This window comes from Nylanderia fulva, unplaced genomic scaffold (genome assembly GCF_048542155.1).
Source record: "Nylanderia fulva isolate GAGA-0341 unplaced genomic scaffold, ASM4854215v1 Scaffold8, whole genome shotgun sequence".
NCBI classification, from domain to species: domain Eukaryota; kingdom Metazoa; phylum Arthropoda; class Insecta; order Hymenoptera; family Formicidae; genus Nylanderia; species Nylanderia fulva.
This window is the reverse complement of record NW_028190916.1, coordinates 4,514,488-4,535,863: the sequence shown is the minus strand read 5'-3', so window position 1 is coordinate 4,535,863 and position 21,376 is coordinate 4,514,488. Positions and strand designations below refer to the sequence as shown.

General features: G+C 31.9%; 3 protein-coding genes across 4 annotated transcripts in view; 2 read left to right on the top strand and 1 right to left on the bottom strand.

Moving 5' to 3' along the window:
* The first annotated feature begins 193 nt into the window (after window positions 1–193).
* On the top strand, window positions 194–4,778 carry LOC114941569 (ELMO domain-containing protein 2). The gene is given in 3 exon segments (XM_029316587.2): window positions 194–379; window positions 708–1,092; window positions 1,095–4,778. Coding segments are annotated over 2 exon segments (936 nt in total). The 5' UTR covers window positions 194–379; window positions 708–773; the 3' UTR covers window positions 1,712–4,778.
* Window positions 2,877–5,714, bottom strand: LOC114941570 (endoplasmic reticulum disulfide reductase DNAJC10). The gene is given in 7 exon segments (XM_029316588.2): window positions 2,877–3,813; window positions 3,901–4,026; window positions 4,235–4,396; window positions 4,480–4,618; window positions 4,817–5,002; window positions 5,410–5,547; window positions 5,550–5,714. Coding segments are annotated over 7 exon segments (1,044 nt in total). The 5' UTR covers window positions 5,692–5,714; the 3' UTR covers window positions 2,877–3,662.
* A 59-nt stretch (window positions 5,715–5,773) lies between these two features.
* Window positions 5,774–21,376, top strand: part of LOC114936713 (uncharacterized) — a 33,423-nt gene continuing 17,820 nt past the window's right edge. For both annotated transcript variants that reach the window (XM_029309998.2, XM_029309999.2), the window contains exons 1-4: window positions 5,774–5,832; window positions 8,750–8,930; window positions 17,576–17,756; window positions 20,101–20,235. In XM_029309998.2, the coding sequence (XP_029165831.2) occupies window positions 17,604–17,756; window positions 20,101–20,235 (288 nt within the window). In that variant the 5' untranslated portion in view covers window positions 5,774–5,832; window positions 8,750–8,930; window positions 17,576–17,603. The remainder of the gene's footprint in view (window positions 5,833–8,749; window positions 8,931–17,575; window positions 17,757–20,100; window positions 20,236–21,376) is intronic.

Genomic DNA, 21,376 nt, shown 5'->3' with positions numbered 1-21,376 from the left:
AGAGTAGGTGGATCGCCATCTTTGTCAAAGATTCTGATTGGTTGACGCTTTTCTAATATCATGGTCAAAAACATTCATTTCATGTGTATTTGATGAATTAAAAGAAAAATAAATAATAATTAAATTAAATAAAATAATAAAATAAAAGTAATTAAATAATTCGAAGAATTATTTTTAATTGAATAATCAAATTTTTTTTCAAAGCTGTATCGCTGTATTGTTTTTTAAATCGAATTGGAGTTCAATGGTTAGGTTAGTTTAGATTAGGTTAGGTTAGGAGAATTTTTCATCTGTCATTATTGCCTGTGCTCGACAACAGACGCGAAGATATACAGATGACGCCGAGTGCATACGAACGCGATGCAGATCGGTGCATAGTGTATGTAAATTACATTTATATTCGCAGATGAAAGAGTACGAGAACTGTGTGACGACAAGATTATCGGGAGATTATCTATATGAAAATCAGTCACAAGTTACAAGCATGAGCGTCCGCAGAATTTTTTTCAGGGGGAATGATTAAAATTTTCTTATTTTTCTTTCTGAATTTTTTAAATGTAATTTGATTATTTTTATTTTCTTGATACTAAATATGCAAAAATAATTGTTTTAATGATTCCAAGGGGAGGAGACAAATGCCTCTGCGGACGCTCATGGTCACAAGATAATTAGGCAGAATGATAAAACGTCAAAGTTACTCGTGACAGTTTCAGGAAGACTCGTTCGTGCTTTCGACCTTTATCGTCCGGGATCGTTCGGGTTCCTTGGCAAGAATGTTCAGGTATATCTGGAGTCTGGTATGCTGGTACTTCCGACCTTTGGTAAAATGGTTTCTGCGTCAGACCACGCAAATGTGCGAACTCCAGAGGATCTGTTACGGCCAGCCGTCCGGAGCACCGCGCACTCTCGCCATCGAGGAATCTCTCAAGCAGTCGCGTAATCAGTTCATTAGGATTATGGTTGCGTATTTGGATGACGTCGCCGAGAAGCGAAAAATAACTATGAAAACAGAGCGCAATATCCTGGAGGACTCGATCAAGGCTGTGCTGGTGGGAAAGCAAATCAATCCTAGGGCACATCCAACCTTCGCCAAGTCTTTGGCAAATGTATAGAACTGATCTGGGGTTATCGTCAACTGTGCGTCGAATGCGAGGAGCTCAGGAAGACGGCGTACTGCACGGAGAATCCGCAACATGAACAGCTGCTGCTGAAATTATGGACTCTGTTAATGCCGCACGAATCTCTGGACGCGAGAGTGACGAAGCAATGGCAAAAGATTGGCTTTCAAGGGGACGACCCCAAGACAGATTTTCGCGGAATGGGAATGTTGGGACTGGAGAATCTCGTTTACTTTGCTCAAGAGTATCCTCACATGGCCACGCATGTATTGTCTCATTCTAATCATCCACATTACGGTTACGCATTTGCTATTGTCGGTATAAATCTCACGAGCATGGCTCTGAAATTACTAAGGGACGATAGCGCTAGGACTCACATATATAATTCTTCGAAAACTTTGCCGACTATTCGTGCCTTTCATCAGTTTTACTGTTACTTGTTTTATGAATTTGATGGATTTTGGATCGAGTCTAAACCTAGTAACATGATGGAATTCTCATCAATACAAGAGAAATTCGAAAAGAGCATTAGAATGGCATTAGCTAATCCATCAACTGTTTTTAGAATAAATATGGCAGTTGATAATATTTAATGCACATACAAAAGCCTTCTAGATAAGATAAGACCAAAATAGGTATATGAATGAGTACAATTTTTTTTAGACTAGCACAAACAAAACTTAATTTTTATTATATATTTTCACAATCTCACTTTTGTTGTGATATTAAAATGGCATTTAAGTAGAGAAATTTATGTATTATAAATCTATTTTTTCTTCATTAGTGATATAATTGCCTTAGCTTTTTCTGATGTTAAGAGTGTTTTCTTATAATCTTACTGTATTTTTTTGCAAATGACTACAGGTTTAGCTTTTCCTTCAAATTTATGTAACTTTATATATAGATATATTAGAGAAAGTTCTTATTTGTCAAAACAAATAATAGATATATACACACACAATGCTTCTTTTTAAATTGCATTTCATAGAATTAGAAAGCTAGCAATGTGTATATTTATATATAATACATAGTTTATTAATTTAAATAATTTTATTAAATTTAAATTTAATCAAGAATTAGTTTGCTATTGAAGCTTAAACTTTAAGACTCTGAGATATCAGTAAAAAGCATACACAATTATTTCAGTTAAAATAATTATCAATTAAATTAATTGCAAATTTGTTGATTAATCTCTTTATGTGCCATTGTATTTATTTTAAGAAATAGTTTTGACTTTTTATATTTATCTCTTATTTACATACAAATAAATATTTGTTATAGATTTGAAAATTAAATTGTTGGAGAAAAACTTTTGTGCAGAAATATTGACTTTTAAGGCCACTGAAAATAAAGAGCTGCCACTATCTTGATAATTTTATGGGCATTATCAATATTGTGCCTCATATATTTTACTTACTAATAATTTGAAGCATATGTATATTCAGAATATTTCTTATACATATATATAAAAAAGAAAACATATTGAACTAAAAAGAAAATATATTGAGCTAAACAAATGATAAAACGAAACACTATCGATTTTATAAATTTACAACAATTATGTTCATATAGAACGTATGCATGATGCAGATAATGTTTAAAGAAAATGTGCACTTTTTGGATAATTATAAAAATGCAAATGGCTGTCAGATATATTCGATATAAAAATGTGTCTTCAATAAAATTTATTGTTGTCGCAAGGAATTGATTAAGTAATTTATATTTAAATTTAAAGGTCGAAATATTATTGACATCAGGTTTCCTACATCAAAGATATATTTCTGTAAAAAAATTTATACATATAACACTTTATTCTTTATACATTCCTATTTCTTTTTTTCTAATTCTTCTTAATAAAAGAAATAATTTATTTACAAATTCTGCTCATACAAAAAGACTCTGAACAAAAGGCAACAATAATATCTGAAAAGGTAGAATATACACAAATGGTGGAATGTATATTGTGTGTAATAGCTTGACAATAAAAGTCTTTTCTTGACAAAGCAAATTATTTATACAGTGCAACCTTTTAATATAATATTGCTTTGTCTTTTCTAAATTCGCTATTATTACATAAACATTCTCTCTATATCACTATTTGCTATAAATTTGCTTAAATGCTTGAGTAAAAAATATATCTATTTTTCTGTGCCATAATTAGTACAAATTTTGTACATTAGATTGTTATACATTATTAGATATTCGTTTTGCATTATCAATCACTATTTAGAGAAACATTAAATGCATTTAAGTTTGTAATACTTCAATTATGTGTATTTTAAATATATATAGATAATAATTTAATAGATTAAAATTGAATTTTTCAATTATTTTAAAACCAAATTTTTTGCAAAAAAAATTGAGAAATTTTTGAAGAAGACAGATCTGCATTATTAAAGATGTGCATTAAATTTAAAGTTATACAAATTTAGTAACATATGTAATAACACCTAATGTACAATCAAAAGTTATTTTTAACTGCAGATGATAGTTTGTATAGAGAAACATCCATATTATACCTTTGGCAAATCAAACGCAGTAGAGTTATTTTTCTTTTTTCTGTGGAGTCTCAGGTTTATGCTTAAATTTAGACACGGCTGTAATAACAACTAATATTCCAATACAAATGCTGGCTAGTTTCAATATCCATGGATTGTCATGGAGCCAATTTGCAATCATTTGCGTGAAATTATCACTGAAAAAACGTACACAATTATACATATTAATGTATCATTTATTAATAAATTAAATCTTAAAATAGTTATCTCTTCAAAGGACTTACAAAGGACTTTGAGGTACAGGCACTTTCTCTGCTCTTACATTTTTGTACCATTCTTTAGCAAATGATACAAGGGAATTAATATCATATCTTCCTGTATCATAACGGTACATTTTGCCATGTCTGAAGCTGTACAAGTACAAAGTAACATATGTTAATATCAGACTATTATTTTAAATTTACGTTTATCTCTCTCTTATATATGTTTATATTATAAATATTATGAATAATATTAATATTATTAATAATGTTAAAAACATCAATTAAAAATATTATTAATATTAATATTATAAATATTATTTATCTTATACTGATTTATATCTACATGCATACTTACAATATAAAATGCGGAATATCGTAAACATTAAATCTCCTGGCTGTGGAAACCCCAGTTGTGGATTTATTAATAAGTGCTACATTTACTCTTTGCTTGAGCTTTGCACCAACAGTTTCCCATCTTGCAACCATACGTAAACATTGCACACAATCTGTACTGTAACTGATATTGAGTGCAATTACAATGGATTATTTACTATTACTTATAATAGAAATATAATAATTACAAATAGGACTAAAACTTACAACATAACAAACCAGTCACCAGTTGTAGCACCGCTACTTGCTTGTGTTAAATGTTCAAATGTATCATCTGTGAGTTCCTTTACTGCAGGTACTTTATTCTCCGTAAACATAGTTAATATCTCTTCGTCATTTAAACGTCCTAGAAAAGAAAGAAGCAATATAAATCTATAGTACAACTATTACAAATTTATAAGCACATATTTGAGAAAAATAGAAATATATTTAGTGATATATCACAGTGTATACAAGATTGTGAAATATAATGTATTGTCATAGAGCAATAAAAGATAATCAAAACATGTTTATGCATCATTTCTATTTCCTGTCACATTCATACCATCATACAACAGAGGAAGTCCATGCCGGAAGAACAGTAGAACCGGTTCTTTATCAGTACTGTATAATTGAAGTAATTGACTATCAACAGTCTTAACAATCCATGCAGACAAGGAATCAACCAAGTCCTCGCGTAGTTGAATCAGTTCATTTTCATAATTAACGCATTCTGGACAATCTTTTCTTGCTAAAGGAATAAAATTGAAATTATTAGTAACATATTGTAATAAGAGGATAATTAAAGATTCAATTGTTTTACATTATTTTTCTTCTAATAACTATAAATGATAGTTATTAGAAGGAAAATGAAATAATTATATCATATAAATAATGTATTTTATTAAAAAAATCAAGTGTAACAAAATGTTATAAAATTATTGCTTAAACGATACTGAAATTGTAACAAGGAATAAAATTTTAAAGAATCTAAACAATTATCTAATACAAAAAAAAAATATAAATAATAAATTTATACATAATAATATGCAATATCTGCAATATCGTCCTTTTATCGATTTATAATATTATTTTACTTTATTTTCTCTCCTTGTTTTTCTGGAAAACATTCAGATAAGCAAAGAAAAAAAAACTTACTAAATAGGACAATCACATATTTTTCGGTCTTTATGAGATTCAGGAGTTCTTCATCGTGAACTGTTTCCAGATTCGTAGCGTGTACGGCAGAAAAAATACATATCGCAAGCAAAAACGTTAACAATGTTAATTCACGTAAAAGATTGATGATACATGAAAAACGCGTTCATGCACCGGTAACCTGTATACGTCAAACTTGGCTCGTGTATAGTCACGGAATAAATGAAAGCAACGTAGAGAGGAAACTCTCATTAGCGTCACGATCGTATGACAGTTGGCCATATTGCGAATATCTAGTTGCTTTTATTTTTCTCGCGTTTGCTTGCCTTAAATATTTGCAGGCGCACAGTTGGCAGCTCTTCAATTCAATTATTAAAGCGTGCTATCGGAAATGTTGCTCTCTTTCGTTCTATACGTGAATCGGTAAGCATCATTTTACATTTGATCCACTTATAATATATATATTTTAATTATATAAAGATAAGATTACGTACGCGAAAAGATAGAACTACTTTCACATGTAGTTTTGTAACAAACTATACTGACGAAATATGCTTAGTAGTTTTAGTACATATATCGCTTTTAAATGAATTAAAAGTTAATAAAATTGTGGGAATACACACACACCCCCCCCCCCCACACACACATATATATATATATATATATATATATATATGGATATAAAAAACACGCACGTATTTGATACAATGACATGTTTACGTTTTGTATGTTGATGAATCAATAGTTCATTTTGAACTTTCGATATACGAAAAAAATCACCGTAACAATGATATGTAGTCAATAGCATTTTGATAACCATCTCGTCTGCGTGTAGAATTTTGTAGATAAAAATGTAAAAAATGGCTTGTCCGTGCAGGACAGTCATCTTTTATCCTTTCAATATAACATTTTATTTTACGAGTCATGAAGTTTTTCAAATGGATGACTATCGCTCGAGTCTCTAAATGAGTAATTATTATTGTTTTAGTGATATATTATCCTCAAAGTCACATTTATATATATGTATATATATATATATATATATATATATATATATGTAGCTTGCAAAAAAGATTTTTTATTTATATTTTTCATATTTTATAACAGATTTTTTCGGAGATATACATGATGTGATAAATGCAAAATCAGATAATTTGTTGTTCGTGGGACATTTATATACATATATACATATATATATTATGTTGTTTTCGAGCAACGAAAATCTAGATCGATAACGTTATCTCGAGCTACTCCATGTAATGAATTACGTAATTTGTCTGGAATATCGTTACGCTTTTGATATAAATTTTTAAAATAATCAAAATACAATTAAGTAAAAATAACAAAAATATTCAAAAAAAAAAGCTAACTTATCGAGCAATATTTAAGATGTTGTATCCAATTAAAATTTATTTCTTCATTTTTAAGCAAGAAATTCTTAATATTCATAGGCGTTTGTGTCGCCTCTTCTCACAGTTTTAACACCATTTTTTAAAAAAAATTTTGAAATTATTATAAATAGATAAAACTAATAGTCTAACAAGACACCTCATTTTGAACTATATCGAAATTATTTATTTTTGAAATTATTATAAATAGATAAAACCAATAGTCTAACAAGACTTGATATAGTTCAAAGTGAGGTGTCTTGTTAGACTATTGGTTTTATCTATTTATAATAATTTCAAAATTTTTTTAAAAAATGGTGTTAAAACTGTGAGAAGAGGCGACAGAAGAAATAATTTACGAGACCTAATATCATAAGATCACATTACGGCGAATACTTTTATAAATTAAATATGATAAATTGTAACACGCATAAATTTCTAATAAATTCTCGACTCGAATTAACGGACTATTAGTAAGTTTAAGAATAGTATGATCTATTTTTTTGTAAGAATTATAAATTACGTAACACTGTTATACTGAGGAAGACCGCGTGCGGTTGAAACGTTTATGGAAGGTTTTTTTGTAATTTTAATATTTTGTTTATGAAATAAATTTTAATTGGATACAACATCTTGAATATTGCTCGATAAGTTGGCCTTTTTTTGAATACTTTTGTTGTTTTATACAATACACGAGCGAATAGAAATGTTAATTGATATTTAAGTAAAAATAGTCATAAAAATCTATGAATATAAAAAAATTAAAATTAATTAATGAAAGGCTCGTATAAATTAACGAAATTAAAAGAAATAAATATTGTAGGCCAACTAAACGAGCAAAATTACATAAGATCTAAAGATTTATTAATAATTAAATTCTCATTTTATTCGAGAAACAATATACAACGTAAACGTTTCGACTGCACTACAGTCTTCTTCAATACATAAAACTCAAATATTAAAATACAAAGTTAACGATTCTTCACTGATGAACAATGGATGAGTAAGACGATTGGTCTGAGATTCCAAGTTTTGCGACATTTAATCATGCTGTGGAGATTTTACGCGAATTAAATTAATATCAGAGAAAATTAAAAAATCTTTCAATTTACATTATCGTTTTAACAAGTTAAAGAACAGAAAAATGGAATTAATTAGCTGGATCATAGTTTAGAAAAACATTGGTAATAAATATATACATCACGCTCTCTACCTTGACATTTGTTATTTAGACTTCGCAACACATACTTGAAATTTCGAGAAGAAGAACTTGTTAAAACGATAATGTAAGTTGAAAGATTTTTTAATTTTCTTTGATATTAATTTAATTCGCGTAAAATCTCCACAGCATGTCGCAAAACTTGGAATCTCAGACCAATCGTCTTACTCATCTATTGTTCATCAGCGAAGAATCGTTAACTTTGTATTTAAATATTTGAGTTTTATGTATTGAAGAAGACTGTAGTGTAGTCGAAACGTTTACGTTGTATATTGTTTCTCTAATAGAATGAGAATTTAATTATTAATAAATATCTTTAGATCTTATGTAATTTTGTTCGTTTAGTTGCCCTACAATATTTATTTCTTATAAAAAAATTATCAATACACGAAAAAAATTGTACCTACCATAGTTTTTACCATAAATTTTAGTTGTCCTTATATATACATTATTGCAACCTAAAATTTAATTATAATTATCATGCTTAAATTTAGCTGTAGTAACTAATATTTTTTAGCTATAGTTTAATGAAGAATTTTATAGCTGAAAAATATTAGCTATTATAGCTAAAATTCAGGCATGATAATTAAATTTCCTGTGTAATATAGAGACAGTTAAAATTTACCTAATTTTTTTTTCGTGGCATAATTACTCCATATTAAAATTGTACTAAGTAATGCAAATCTCTTAAGCATTGTTTATCCATCCTTAACAGCCACTTCGATGATTACAGCTTACAACTTCCCTTTGTGCATTGAGGAACACTTCCGGTAATCCGCGAGCATCGCGTTGATTGTTCGGGGGCAATCTGGTGGCTATTACGGTCCTGATTGGAGGTCGGAAGTCGAAGGTTGAAAGGCAATATAGCGGTGTGGTAGATAATACTCACACACACTCGCATATCAGTCTTGCAGGTACGTATAGCTATTCCTATAGCTTGAAAATCGTGCGCCGGTATGTCGGCGAACGCCGGGACGTCGGCGACTACCGCAACCCCTGTGAAACACCCCGGACGAAGGCGCGGATTCACGAGGGTCGGCAGTCGTCGCGTGCTCCCGTCGTCATGATGAGACCAGCCGCTATGAGAAGAGAGGCACTATTGGAATGTATATAATCGTGGCTCGCGAAAAAGTATTTATATCAATTCGCACGTATATATCCGTATCATCATCGTCCCTCTGTGCGATGATGGCACGCGAGAAATTGTAACATCGTGAACGTACACGTATGTATATGAGCGCCAAATGCACGTGCAAGAGAGTAGAATATTTCTATTTCTATTTTTTTACCCGCCAGTTTTACAGTTTGCCGTCGAGGAAGACGAGGATGCCGATCGATCGGCGAAAAATCGCTGTAAAAAGGCTACGAAATCGATCCTTCCACGTATTTTGTCAGAACCGTATTACGATTTGATTCTCTCTGTTTAGGTTCGCTCGTTATTGACCATAAGACAAGGTATTGATCGGCTTCTTCTCTTCGTCGAGCGACACACGCATCGTGTGTAATATCGAATTGCTCCTGGCATAGCGAATCGAAATCTCCCGCGATCCGTCTCTTCCAATTTTCCTCTCTTTTGCGAGCCGATAAAAAATTTATACCCTGATCGCTACGTGACATTTGGTGACGAATCCTTCCGAATCTCCGTTCTGCTCGCTCGATTAAATCTTATTATTGCGCAGTTTGCGGAGTTTAAATTGAACTCTGATAACAGAAAATTTCGTTCGATAAAGAAAACATTTTTTTTGGTTTCAATAATGCATACGACCTGAAAAGTTAGACCAGATGCCATTTTATCCTTGTTATTTTTCACTCAAAAAAATTATTTTGCAAGTACAGCAAAAATTTTCTAGGTATAAAAAATTAATTAAAACAGCTAAGTAATTGACAAGTATTGTATATTCCTGCTATAAATTCTATACGTGACACAAACAACAGTTTTAACAGATACAAAAAACATCTAAACGTCTAACTATATCAGCGAAATATTTTTTTGAGTGATATTCATTTGATAGCTTGAGCATTTTGTATTTTGTACTATCTTTTAATACGGATGCCTGCAAATTAAAGACAAAATAAGAAACACTTGTGTATTTAGAGTTGCAATTTTTTTATAAATTTTGATATATTTTTTTATAAAACTTTGTATTTATAAATTTTATCTTTTTTTTTAAACTAAAAAATAGCATCGCTTGTGATATTTTTGTATCTGTTAAAACTGTTGTTTGTCACGTATAGAATTTATAGCAGAAATATACTTGTCAATTACTTAGCTGTTTTAATTAATTTTTTATTGAAAATTTTTGCTGTACTTGCATCATTTCTTAAATGTATAAAAGAAAAAGTTACACATAAAAAATAAATAAATGCAGAATAACAAGTCGTAAAATTGCAAGATCGCTAATTGTATTTAGGATATTGGTTATTAAATAAAACAATACGGATAAATATATCGTATTGTTAGTTTAATGATGCTATTTGCAGAATGAAACAATCCATGTTTACTCCAAAAATCTCGTAACTTTTTTTCCGTACAATATCTCAAATGCAATCAATGGTACTCGGAGGTTTGCATCTAGGAGTCGGCTTTACGGTCAATTGTACCACTGAGTGCATTTTCGCGGCTTATTTATGAGTCTCTCTCGCGGGAAGTGTATAGTTGTAGCGCATCCGTGCTTGTTCATGAATTTATAGATCACGATCTAAATGCACGGATCACAAAATAAAACGTTACCATTCTGCTCTACACGAGTGTTTTATCTCTAGATAGATATCATTGAAGTTAGATTTAAGCTATGATAACGCATAGTCTATGCATCGTCTACAAATTCTAAATTTATCTTTTTATTTACTGATTTCATTTTAATAATGTAAATTTAATTTAATTTAAATTAAATTTACACTATTAAAATAAAATCAGTAAATAAAAAGATAAATTTAGAATTTGTAGACGATGCATAAATTTAATTAAATTAATTTATGTTATTTTATTTAAAAACTTTATAATACATTTTTTAAATTTATTAATGTTAATGCATTAGTGTAATATTAATAAAAAAATTGTGTCTTTAGCAATTAATAATAAAATGCACTTTTTTCGAGATATTTTGTTTGACAATAATATGATAATATTTTACCAATAAATAATTTTATTTTCATACAAATCATATATAATTTTTCCGATTACAGATCGTGAAAATTACTTTTTCTATTATTATACATTCAGTCACAGTATAAAATAAGCAATTGCTAATTCAATAACTTATATTATTAATTATTAGATTATAAATTAACTATAATAAATAAATATTACAAGTGACAGATTTTTACAACTTTTGACATATTTTTTTGCATAATTTAAATCGAAATATAATGATACAAATTAAATATTTATTTGATATATTCAACTTAGCATGTGGCATTCTCGAATTTAAGAAGCACCTTATTTTAATGTTGTAGAGGTAAGGAAATACGTTTTACAGTTATTACAGTGTAGATATCAATCTGATGTGCACGACGAAGCAATAAAATATACAATAAAAGTTATATAACGGTTATATTCGTGTGACAGATAAAAGTGATTTATCAAACGTGATCTGAATATAAAGTTGGCGACTGTTATTTATAACAATCCAATTCAATAAGCTTGTGCTTTTCAATTGCAACATTCTGCATCTCTTTCTATGTTGTTTTCCCCCTCGTTTTCTTTTAATAATAAAAATTTCAAGATCAGGAGACGCGGTAGCGTCTCGCTAAGTTATATCTTTCATTCGTCAAATTAAAATACAATCTACAAAAAAACAAAAAAAAATATCGAAAGATATCGAAAAGATAGCGAAAATATCGAAACAATAGCGAAAATTATCCGTAGGACGCTACTGTGTATCCTTTACCGGACGTAACACGATTTTCGTAACCTTGAAAACAAAAATTTGAAATATTTCATGAACGGAAACATATTTTTCAAAAGATGACCATATCAATCGAAAGCGCGATTTTTTCCGAGTAAAATGAGACCTTAACGAACTTGATAGCTCTATTGGTTGCGGAGATATGAATTTTTCAAGTTATTTTTTGGTCGAAAAGGTGTCACTTTTTTTTAAGACTACGGCGTCGTACTTGTCCGCGGTCACCCATCCCGACAAAGTGATTCTGTCCGAAGCTGCTTTACCTTATCCGCGGTCACCCATCCTAGTATAGTGACATTTTCCTCAGCTGCTTAACCTTTTAAGCAACCAAACGAAAAATAAATTCTCGCTCTCTCTCACTCTCTCTCTCTCCCCCCCTCTCCCCCCCTCTCTCTCCCCTCTCTCTCCCCCCTTTTTCTCCCTTTCTCTCTTGCTTTCCCACGTCTTTTTTCGCTCTCTCTCGCCCTCTCTCGCTTTCTCTCGCTGTCTCTCGTTCTCTCTTGCTCTCTACCGCTCTCTCGCGTTCTCTCGCTCTCTGCCGCTCTCTCTCGCGTTCTCTCGCTCTCTCCCACTCTCTCTCGCGTTCTCTCGCTCTCTCTCGTCTCTCGCTCTCTCTCGGTTTTTTTCGCTCTTTCTCGCTTTCTCTCGCTGTTTCTCGCCTTCTCTCGTTCTCTCTCGCTCTCTCGCTTTCTTCCGGTCTCTCTCGCTCTCTCCCGCTCTCTCTCTCGCGCTCTCTCGGCCTCTCTCGCTCTCTCTCGCTCCCTCTCGTCTTCTCTCACTCTCTCTTGGTTTTTTTCGCTTTCTCTCGCTGTTTCTCGCTCTCTCTCGTTCTCTCCCGCTCTCTCTCGCTTTCTTTCGCTCTCTCTCGCTCTCTCCCGCTTTGTATCGCTCTCTCTCGCTCTCTCTCGCCCTCTCTCGCTGTCTCTCGCTCCCTCTTGCTCTCTGCCGCTCTCTCTCGCGTTCTCTCGTTCTCTCTCGTCTTCTCTCGCTCTCTCTCGGTTTTTTTCGCTCTCTCTCGCTTTCTCACGCTGTTTCTCGTCTTCTCTCGTTCTCTCCCGCTCTCTCTCGCTTTCTTTCGCTCTCTCTCGCTCTCTCCCGCTCTCTATCGCTCTCTCTCGCGCTCTCTCGGCCTCTCTCGCTCCCTCTCGTCTTCTCTCACTCTCTCTCGGTTTTTTTCGCTTTCTCTCGCTGTTTCTCGCTCTCTCTCGTTCTCTCCCGCTCTCTCTCGCTTTCTTTCGCTCTCTCTCGCTCTCTCCCGCTTTGTATCGCTCTCTCTCGCTCTCTCTCTTGCCCTCTCTCGCTGTCTCTCGCTCCCTCTTGCTCTCTGCCGCTCTCTCTCGCGTTCTCTCGGCCTCTCTCGCTCTCTCTCGCTCCCTCTCGTCTTCTCTCACTCTCTCTCGGTATTTTTCGCTTTCTCTCGCTGTTTCTCGCTCTCTCTCGTTCTCTCCCGCTCTCTCTCGTTTCTTCGCTTTCTCTCGCTCTCTCCCGCTTTGTATCGCTCTCTCTCGCTCTCTCTCGCCCTCTCTCGCTGTCTCTCGCTCCCTCTTGCTCTCTGCCGCTCTCTCTCGCGTTCTCTCGCTCTCTCTCGTCTTCTCTCGCTCTCTCTCGGTTTTTTTCGCTCTCTCTCGCTTTCTCACGCTGTTTCTCGCCTTCTTTTGTTCTCTCCCGCTCTTTCTCGTTCTCTTTCGTTCTCTCTCGTTTTTTTCCGCTCTCTCTCGCTCTCTCCCGCTTTCTATCGCTCTCTATCGCTCTCTCTCGCTCTCTCCCGCTTTGTATCGCTCTCTATCGCTCTCTCTCGCTCTCTCTTGCTCTCTCCCGCTTTCTCTCGCTCTCTCTTGCTCCCTCTTGCTCCCTCTTGCTCTCTCCCGCTCTCTCTCTTGGGTCCTCTTGCTCTCTCTCGTCTTCTCTCATTATAAATATAAAAAAATATACATTTATTTAATGCATTTTGTTTAATGATCTTTGCAAAATAATGTGAAATCTCACAAAAAAAGACATCACAGATGTAAAAAAAAAGCGCTAAGTTATATCTTTCGTCAGCAAAAATAGTTCTTTATAATAATAAAAAATATAATCTTCTCAAAAATTATGTTTATAGCCAAAATAATTCTTTGCAAAAATTAATCATTATCAAAAATATTTTCTCAAAAATTATATTTATAAATTATATTTTATTTTTGTTAATAATACTAGAAAAAAATTAAAATATTAGCATCAAAAAGTAGTGAAATCAAAAAATTGCGCTAAATAATTATATTGATAATACGAGAAAAAAGGTTAAAATATTAGCATCAAAAAGTAGTCAAATCAAAAAGTTGCACTAAGTAAGTGACAACATAATATATAATATTTAGATAAATTTCTTATAATGATACAAATGTATAATTATTGCTTTATTTTAAAACGTTTATAATATATACAATAACAAAATAAATTCAGTAAAATATATATATATATATATTTATTCATCTTTATATTTAAATAACATGAATAATTATGTAATTAATTTAAACTGGAATGTATATACATTGTAAAGTTATTATATATTTTTATAAAATATTTAGATAAATAGATATATATAAAAAATAAATTATTTATCTCTAAATAATTATTTAATTCAAATATATTTAAACGTATATTCAAAAAAGGTAATATAAGGCACAAAGAATTAAATTTAGGAAATTAAAAAAATTTAAAGTTAAATAAAAATTTTTAATTTAAATTAAAAAATAAAAGTAAAAATAAAAGTAAAAAAAATGTAATGTACAAAAAATACTTAGCGCTGTTTTTGTATTGTTATTTTAACACATTAGTAAATAAAATAAAATATAAATCAAAGTATAGACTAATTTTTTTACTGCAATACGCTTCAATAGAAATCTATAAACATATTACGTGGCTCGATATTCGAATGACATGTGGCTAGCTGAACATATCGATATACATGTATGAAATATATGTATATAATGTAACATGCAATAATTGTCATATTAAACAGATTCAACGATTGGGCAATGTGAATGGGCTAAGTGAAAATTATAAAAATGAATTTACTATACATTAATATATGCTAAAGACGTATACATATACATATATATGTTATTAATATATGTATACCAGGGTTGGGAAGTAACGAGTTACTTGTAACGAAGTTACAGTTACAGTTACTTTTTTTCGGTAACTATAACTTAACTTCGTTACTTTTTTCCATCTGTAACTGTAACTGTAACTTAGTTACATTTTTTTAGTAACTAGTAACTATTTTAATAGTTACTTTATTAGTTACTTTTTTTGGAAACATGCGCTAAAAGTATTGTTTAAGTATGGTAGCCGTTATATTATTAAATTAAATTTTGATAACAGTAGCATATGGATCTTCATATGATTTAATCTTTTACCTAAAATTTTCATTTTGTGTACATAAAATAATATAACACATAATTAAGATCGACCAATCACAGTCAAATATTTAAAAAAACTCTTAAAGATAATAATTGATCGATTTGCTTGCGACTTTGCGATTACCATTTAGTAACTTACTATAACTATTTTTACTGTTGTATATAAAGATCATTCATACATTGATGTTAATTGCAAAGTCGCAAGCAAATCGATCAATATTACATTCAAGAATTTTTTTAAATACTTGACTGTAATTGTGCATAAAATGTAAGCTCCTTATATTTAAAACAATGTATAATTATTTTTAAAAAGTAACTGAAAAGTAACGACTCGTTACTTTTAGAGTAACTGTAACTGTAACGAGTTATTTTTTAAAATCGGTAACTTGTAACTGTAACTAGTTATTTTTTCAATGAAATAACTGTAACTGTAACTAGTTACTTTTACAAAGTAACTTTCCCAACCCTGATGTATACATATATTAATTAATGTATATGGAGCATTTCAAAGTGTTTAATTGATCAATCAAAATATAAATGAATAAAAATTTCTTTATTCTAATACATGTTTTAAAGCATTTGCAATGTTTTCCTGATCGCAATCAAAGTTTCGAGATAAATGTTTAAAGCGCATTATTTTCATTATGAATTTTTTATAAAAAAGATTCAAATATAATTTCATGATTCTTTAATTTCGACTTATTTTGACTTCATCATTTCACTCTCCAAAGATAGGATGCGACTTCTGTGTGTGATATATTCTGTATATACACATTTCGTTACTAATCATCATTTTTAAGAACGTTTCGTAGTCAAAGGGCTATAATACAAAAACAGCGCTAAGTATTTTTTGTACATTACATTTTTTTTACTTTTATTTTTACTTTTATTTTTTAATTTAAATTAAAAATTTTTATTTAACTTTAAATTTTTTTAATTTCCTAAATTTAATTCTTTGTGCCTTATATTACCTTTTTTGAATATACGTTTAAATATATTTGAATTAAATAATTATTTAGAGATAGATAATTTATTTTTTATATATATCTATTTATCTAAATATTTTATAATAATATATAATAACTTTACAATGTATATACATTCCAGTTTAAATTAATTACATAATTATTCATGTTATTTAAATATAAAGATGAATAAATATATATATATATATATATTTTACTGAATTTATTTTGTTATTGTATATATTATAAACGTTTTAAAATAAAGCAATAATTATACATTTGTATCATTATAAGAAATTTATCTAAATATTATATATTATGTTGTCACTTACTTAGTGCAACTTTTTGATTTGACTACTTTTTGATGCTAATATTTTAACCTTTTTTCTCGTATTATCAATATAATTATTTAGCGCAATTTTTTGATTTCACTACTTTTTGATGCTAATATTTTAATTTTTTTCTAGTATTATTAACAAAAATAAAATATAATTTATAAATATAATTTTTGAGAAAATATTTTTGATAATGATTAATTTTTGCAAAGAATTATTTTGGCTATAAACATAATTTTTGAGAAGATTATATTTTTTATTATTATAAAGAACTATTTTTGCTGACGAAAGATATAACTTAGCGCTTTTTTTTTACATCTGTGATGTCTTTTTTTGTGGGATATATTTATACATATTGTATGATTTCTCGACATGTCGACGAAAAATGAAAAAGTGCTGTTAAAAAAACACGCACGAGATGTAATACAAACACTCGTAATTTAAACTGTCGGTAATTTAATCCATAATTATACTTATGTCCTGCTTCCTTTACAAATGTGTCATTTCGCAGTGGGATACGTAAAATTAAATCATAAGCTCGAAAGGACGAAATAAATGAACAAAGCGCGAAACGGGCAGAACGGAGCGGAGCCGGAGGTGAGTTTCGCGAATTCGTTTTATATATCGGGAAACGATATATAAAACCGAATGTCTCGCGATTACAACATTGGTGTCCCAGCATTGGCACTTCTATTACACCGTCGACTACGTGCAACGGGCGGCGTGTGTCTCCCGAGAGAGAAGAGCAATATCCTGTTAAATCGATAACGAATGATGACAGAACCCACGTGCTGCGGCTTGTACCAAGTTGCTCCGGTCCCTATTTTAGCATTCGATATTCGAAGTTGATGTTTTTTAAGGAGGAGCTCCGCTTCGCGCGCATCCCTATATGCATGTTGTTGTGATCGTGCACACACAGCCGCACCTATTCTTCTTTTTCTTTTCTTTTTCAGCCGGCGGTGGTGGGCACGGTATACGTAAATGGCGCAGGAAATTCCTGAGACGACGTACGAGCCGGAAGTCGAAGAGGACGCGAGGAGAAAGCGCGAACGCCGGGTCGTTCAGGAGGGTACGGCGTTGTGGAGGCGACGGAAGGAGGAGCTGCAACGTCAAAAGCATCGCGAACAACGTGAGGTATGTGTCATAAATGGGCGTTCTCTCTGGCTTGGTCGCGTTGCTGCCGTTTATGTCACTTGCCCTAGGGGCAACCACCCCTTAACATCATTGTCTCGCACTTGCCATTGTTACCGATCAGATAAAGGTCAAAGAGAGAGAGAGAGAGATGCAGCCCTGATGGTGAACCGGAACGTCATTAAGGCGAGGTTGCCTAGATTTCGTAATTAATCCTTTTGCAGCTCGCGCGGTAAAAGCTCAAATCGAATTATTCACTTTTGACTTTATGTTTGATTTCGGAAATGCTCACCAAACCGAGAATTTTATTTTTGTATCACAAAGCTTATATTTCCGATATGTAATGCAATAATGGAATAAACGGCAGCTGCGGTTCAGGTATATTTAATTAAAGGCCGAAAATACATAAAAAGTTTTAGAAAAGTAGATAAATATTTAAAATAGGATTAACAATGCTCAATAGAGATTATCTCAAAGTGATACTTCAAACTAGTTACTTTTGAACGTTGGATCATGATAGAATATTAACATTGAATAATTTCCATACATTTATCCCTATTATAGAGGTGTTTTGAAGACGGTGCTTTCATTTCGACGTTGACGTGACTGACCTAGTTGCGCTTATTTCAATGTTTTACGCAACGCATCGTTGAATTTGGAACGAGAAATTACGTGCAAGCGAACAGTAATAAAGCTACGAGTATCCTATTAAAGTGGATTTGCATAATCTCCGCCTAACTATCCTAAGAAACAAGCCGCGAAAGATAACCCAATAATCTATCACGGTCTCTATCGTTGCGCTTTACATAAACTTCACGCTCTCGTCTCCCCGTGCTTGTTACAAACTTGTTATAACAAACGTTGTACAGCTTGTTAAGGTGTGCATTGAGGTCGCGTCTTAATGGTAATTTCTGGAAGCGATTGCAAATATAAGTCGCAATTGCAAATAAGATATTTACCTTGAATTGCAAAAAAGGAAACACGTTTACACTTGGAAAAAATTTGCAAGCATCGTCGAAACTTCAAAACATGATGATACTGATTCGTTTAAATTGTATCAGTTTTTTGTTTATATATTATCTCAATATACGTTAGTCTTGCTATACGCTTTTACAATTTTATAACAAATGCGACGAATAATTTTTTTTCGAATTATTTTTATAATTTTTTTAAAAATACAACTTTATGCCAATTTCATTCGTCATTTAAAATCTCGCTATCCGCAGTCTTTATTCCCTATTTCACTTTGGTATTGACACAGCATAACGATGATGCACAATCATCGCCGCAGGGATGGTCCTAAATATTTGCAGAACGCACGCTCGTTACATTCATTACCATCCTTTGTGAAAATAACAATTCGCATGGAATATATTGTAAAAATACACGAGATTCAATTCGGCGTAACGCACATCGCACGTATATTTTGTTCGCCTCCCCCAATCACTCAAAATTATGCCGATGAAAATCCTGGCGTAATTATTGCTCCGGTGATTATTTCGTATCGCGTTAATATACACACATCGACCGCATTAAATTGTATTTACTGCATGCGGATGGGGAGATTTACTGGCGCAACCGGCATGCTAATAATGACAGGCGAGGGATTATTCGCGGTTCTATCCTCTCTTATTACATGAGAATCTGGTGTAGTCGCGGTCTGATGCAAGTGCATGCGGTCGAATGTAAGTGCGTTAGCAATGTTATCAAGGAGGACCGATATGCTCAGAGCTAATCCCATCTCTATCCGCGAAGGGTTCACGGTGTAAATACACTTCATCTACATTTAAACGTTCTATTATGGAAAAATGATTAAATTACTTTGTTTTAAAAGCCATTCTTAACTTCTACCATTATATTAGGCGTATTTAAATATTTTTTAAAGTCGTACCTTTTTTTATTTGTTTTCCATATGGATACAAAGAGAATTTTCTCTTTAGAGTTTATCCTAAAAATCAGGGTAATCGTGAGACAATATAATATTGGAAGAATTTTATAAAAGTTTCTCTGATTAAAATATTTACTACAATAAAAAATATTAATATCTATCACTATGTATACATAGTGATAGATACAATTGATCGAACATATTTTGTAGCTTATTTTGATAGCTACTATAATATCTTTTATTGTGGTAAATATATTTAATCAGAGAAACTCTTATAAAATTCTCTTATTTTAAGTTTAAGTAAAGAGAGAATTTATTACGATATTATCTGTACGCGACGAAAAATTTAACAAAAATATCGAACGTGTGACTTACAGCCTGAATAAGCTCATGTAGATCGATTTTATATTCTTAATTGTTTGCGCAGCGACTTTATATCCTTAATTGTTTTCCTTGCAGTTGCAGAAAATTCTGGCCAGTTACTCGCCGTGGGGTAAACCGGGTGGCGGCGCGCCCTGTGCGGCGACTCTAAGGAAGAAAAACGTACCCCTGGAGCCGCCTGAGCTGCCGAGGAGATGTCACAGTTACGGTCAGGTAAAGCCACTCGGGACAGACTGCGTCTGTAGCCATCATTTTTCCTTTCATTCAAACTATCGGCGCATCTCTCGTCGCAAAACTTTGCCTCGACTCAGTCGCAGCGACGTTCGCGTGCACGTTTCTGAAAACTTTCAGGCTTTGTCGCTTACGCACGTCGCGCTGATGCATGCGAAAACGGTGTTACACGTGCGCGGTAAGATTTGTTGTCGCATTTTTAATGCTTTCGCTCTAAGCATCAGCTCTTGAGACGACAATTTTCTCAGTAGGAAATGGGAGTTAAATAGTTTGAGAGAACTCGGAGAACTTAAACTGGTTGTGTCGCGCATGCAAGCAGATCCATTTATCTCCGTAGTTTCATTTTTTCAATATGTGAATTAAGATGAGATGGAAAAAAAGGACAGAAGTTATACTATAATTTTGCAATGCAAAATTTTTTTGATATCTAGATTAATTAAATTCTGTCCGAGAAAAACTTGAAAAAAATGAACCTATTTTCGTAGAAAAATTATTATAGAAATTATACTGTGACTGCGAAGATTATGCATCTTTAATTTCAACATACGCGCCTCGGTTGCCGAGTATACAGTCGAGGTTATACGTACAAATCGAGTTATTAAATCCGTGCACGTGTATAAACATATGTGTGACCACGTATGAAGGCACACAAGCATTAGGAAATAATATCACGCAACGTTGTGTACCGCACGAAATTTTCAGGCAGCACACAGATCGTGATACAACATTGCGTTGAAACACATATTAGAATATTCTCTGTCTGACATCAACTTTAAAGAGTGGCTACAAAGTAGCAGCAATTTCACTTTACTCAACTTATTTTCGCTAGAAATACTGGTATATTAATAATTCTCTTACTCCTCTTCATTAATTTTTTTTTTGTTAAAATAATATTTAATAATAATATTTAATAACGCAAATATATGTTATATATCGCATATATTAATGCGATATAACATATATGATTGCGGTTGATTCATTAGTACTTTAATAATTGTTAAAAAATATATCTGTGGAAAATCTTGAGAAACTCTCTTAAAATATAATTATAATTCAATTGCATTATCTACATCAAACTCACGGTAAGTAATGATTTTATTATTGTGCAACATTCTTTGTGTGT